The sequence below is a fragment of the Echinops telfairi genome, unplaced genomic scaffold, assembly GCF_000313985.2.
Source record: "Echinops telfairi isolate 266 unplaced genomic scaffold, ASM31398v2 ScPeMD7_3533;HRSCAF=4204_0, whole genome shotgun sequence".
Taxonomy (NCBI): domain Eukaryota; kingdom Metazoa; phylum Chordata; class Mammalia; order Afrosoricida; family Tenrecidae; genus Echinops; species Echinops telfairi.
The window spans coordinates 53001859-53004580 of NW_022107431.1; the positions used below are offsets into that span (position 1 = coordinate 53001859).

A 2722-nucleotide genomic window follows, 5' to 3' on the forward strand; every position below is an offset into this window, starting at 1 on the left:
AATGCTCCCAGCAGCAGGGCAGTCTGTGCCTCTGGGAGGGCTCCAATCTTCCTGGCACAGGTTACAGACTTTGGGCCTGGGCTTGCCTCTTTAGAGGAGCCAGGGGCTGGACACAGGGGCTGCAACGCAGAACTCCAACCGAAAGAACAGCTGTGAGAATGTTGCTGCACTGGCGGAGTTTGGTCCGTTGTAATAGGGTCGAGATGAGCTGAAACCGACTGATAGCACCTAACAACAACCAGGTGCGAAGCTACTTCTAAGGACATTGATACCCTTTTCCCTTCAGTCGCCCTTGCAGTCAGTTCTCAGAGTGGATCCTTGCTGCTGCCCAAATAAGCCCCAAAGAACAAGGGAGCTCGGGAAATCATTGCTTGTAGGTAAACTATCAAGAATCCCTTGAAGCAATAGAAATATTCTTAAAAGATTGTAAATAATTTATCATTTAAATTACAATATTGCCCAGGGAAGACATGAAGAATCAGGGTTTCTTTATAGTGGCAGTAAAAACAGGGCAGAAGTGTTGGAAAGGAAGTACAGACAGGAAAAACAGAGATCAGTTCGACATTTGGGTCTATAAATGGAACAACAAAAAAGGATCTCTAGCTTGGGCACTAGTTTAACAACCATAATCAAACGAATGTTCTTTAACTACATTTGATCTTTCCTGGACACCCGGTTTGTTTGCTTAGGACATTAAAAGTAATTTTACTTGTGGAAATTTTCATCGGTTTCCTCCAGATGTAGCAGGATCTCCTCGGCGCACTCCAGAGAAGGAGCACCCGTGATTTTCTCCTTCACGCTCTGGAACAATTGCCTCAGCATCTCCTGCAGCATCACCTCGTCGTCGGGGGAGAAGTGGGCCATGGTCTGCCGGAACCCAACGGCCACGGCCTTTGCCCTGCATCCGAGCACACGCCGAGCACTGCGCAAGCGCGCCCTTCCCAGCCCGGGCTTACGCGCAGCGCCGTTTCCAGGGAGACGCGGCGAGCTCTTGGGGGCGTGGCTTCGGGCGCCGGCGCATCGCGCTAGACTGTAACAAGCGGGTCTGCGCGGCCCTGCGTTCAGTCCCTGTGCTCGTCAGCCTCTGGTACCGAGAGAACACAAGCCTGACCGGGAAAAGCCAAAAGACAAGGGGAGGCTCTGGCGGGGAGGACCTCGGGGCGGGACTTCAGCCTGCGGACGCGGCTTCTGCGGTGGCAGGGAAGCTCACCTGAGGGATTTCCGGTGGGAGGGAGGGAGGAAAGTTCACGTGAGCGGTCTGGAAAATCGCCTCAGAGTTATGTGTTGGAGTCGGAAAAGAAAACGAAGAGAAGGAAGAGGATGAAAGAAAGATAAAAGACGTGAAACTGAAAATAGTCTGGGAAGTTCCCATGGAAGAATTAAATCCTGCCTTACTGTTTTCCTTTTGGATCAAAGAAGCTAACGTTAATCTTTTAGCACCCACATTTTAACAACACCATGGTTTAAAAATAAATAAATTAAATAAAATACAAAATCACCTGGAATAGAGTTGATTGCGAGTCAGAGTTGATTCCGACTCTCAGCAACTCGTAGGGTCTGAGGCTGTAAATCCTTATAGAAACAGATAGTCCCCTTCCCCCCCACAGCAGTTTTAAACTGCTGGCTTTGGGTTAGCACCCCAGGGCTCCTTTATGGCTTTAATAGTTAGGAACCTCCAAATGTAACATTGTTTGGAAATCGCATCTTTGCAGATGTAATTGCCAATGGATCTCGTGATGAAATCATTCTAGTTTTAGTGTGGTCCCTAAATTACTTGCTCTTAAAAGGAGATGAGAGGACATAAAAACAAGAGAGAGAAGATCATATGAAGACAGGTAAAGAGGTTTGAGTGCTATTGGGACAAGTTGAAGAATGTTACCAATTCCCAGAAACCACCAGTAGTTGGAAGATGCAAGACAGGCTTCTTCCCAACTGCCTTCCGAGAATAGAGGCGCTTTGGTGGAAAAGTAGATTGATTTTGGTGCGGCTAAGGTAAGCAGTTGGAACCCACCAGCCACTATCCAGGGACTAATGAAGCTTTCTCTTTTCATACAGCCACTCTGGTGGGAGCAAGACATGGCTTTCTACCCCAGTGAAGAGGGGCAGTCTCTGAAACCCACAGGGGAAGTTCCACCCTGTCCGCTATCAGACAGAATCCTCTCCATGGCGTCTGAAAAGTCAGCCTTGGAAAGGCACGTGGAGAGTTCTACTCAGCCCTTCAGGATCACTATGAGTTGAAATCTATCTATTTGATGGCAGTGACCTTTGTTTAGTTTCGTTTCCGGTTTTTTTTTTCTTCCGTCCTTCAGAGAGAGCAAAGCTCTAATAATAACTCACTTTCTAATTCCTAAGCTCTAGAGCGATGAGAAAATAATGTTACTGTTTTAGGCCACCCTGTATACGCTAATTTGTTATGAAACTAATACACAAGATCTGTCTCTTCCTGGACAGGACAGCCACAACCAAGCTCCACAAATATCCCAACGGCCACTTCACTAGTGAATCCCTTATTGTCTAGTTCAGATATAACTCAATTGTCCATAATCGCTTTAAGATTGAGTCCCAGAGGATGTACACTGGTACACATAGGAACTGGAAACACAGGGAATCCAGGGCGGAGGATCCCTTCGACCAGTGGGGTGAGTGATGATACTGGGAGGGTAGAGGGAGAGTGGGTTGGAAAGAGGGAACCGATTACAAGAAAGTATATGTGACCTCCTCC

The 2722-nt window shown here is 47.6% G+C and overlaps 1 protein-coding gene across 2 annotated transcripts in view; it reads right to left on the reverse strand.

Annotated features, from left to right (window-relative positions):
• TBC1D32 (TBC1 domain family member 32) overlaps positions 1-876 on the reverse strand; it is a 289724-nt gene extending 288848 nt beyond the window's left edge. For both annotated transcript variants that reach the window (XM_045294624.1, XM_045294625.1), the window contains exon 1: positions 710-876. In XM_045294624.1, the coding sequence (XP_045150559.1) occupies positions 710-864 (155 nt within the window). In that variant the 5' untranslated portion in view covers positions 865-876. The remainder of the gene's footprint in view (positions 1-709) is intronic.
• Positions 877-2722: the final 1846 nt, after the last annotated feature.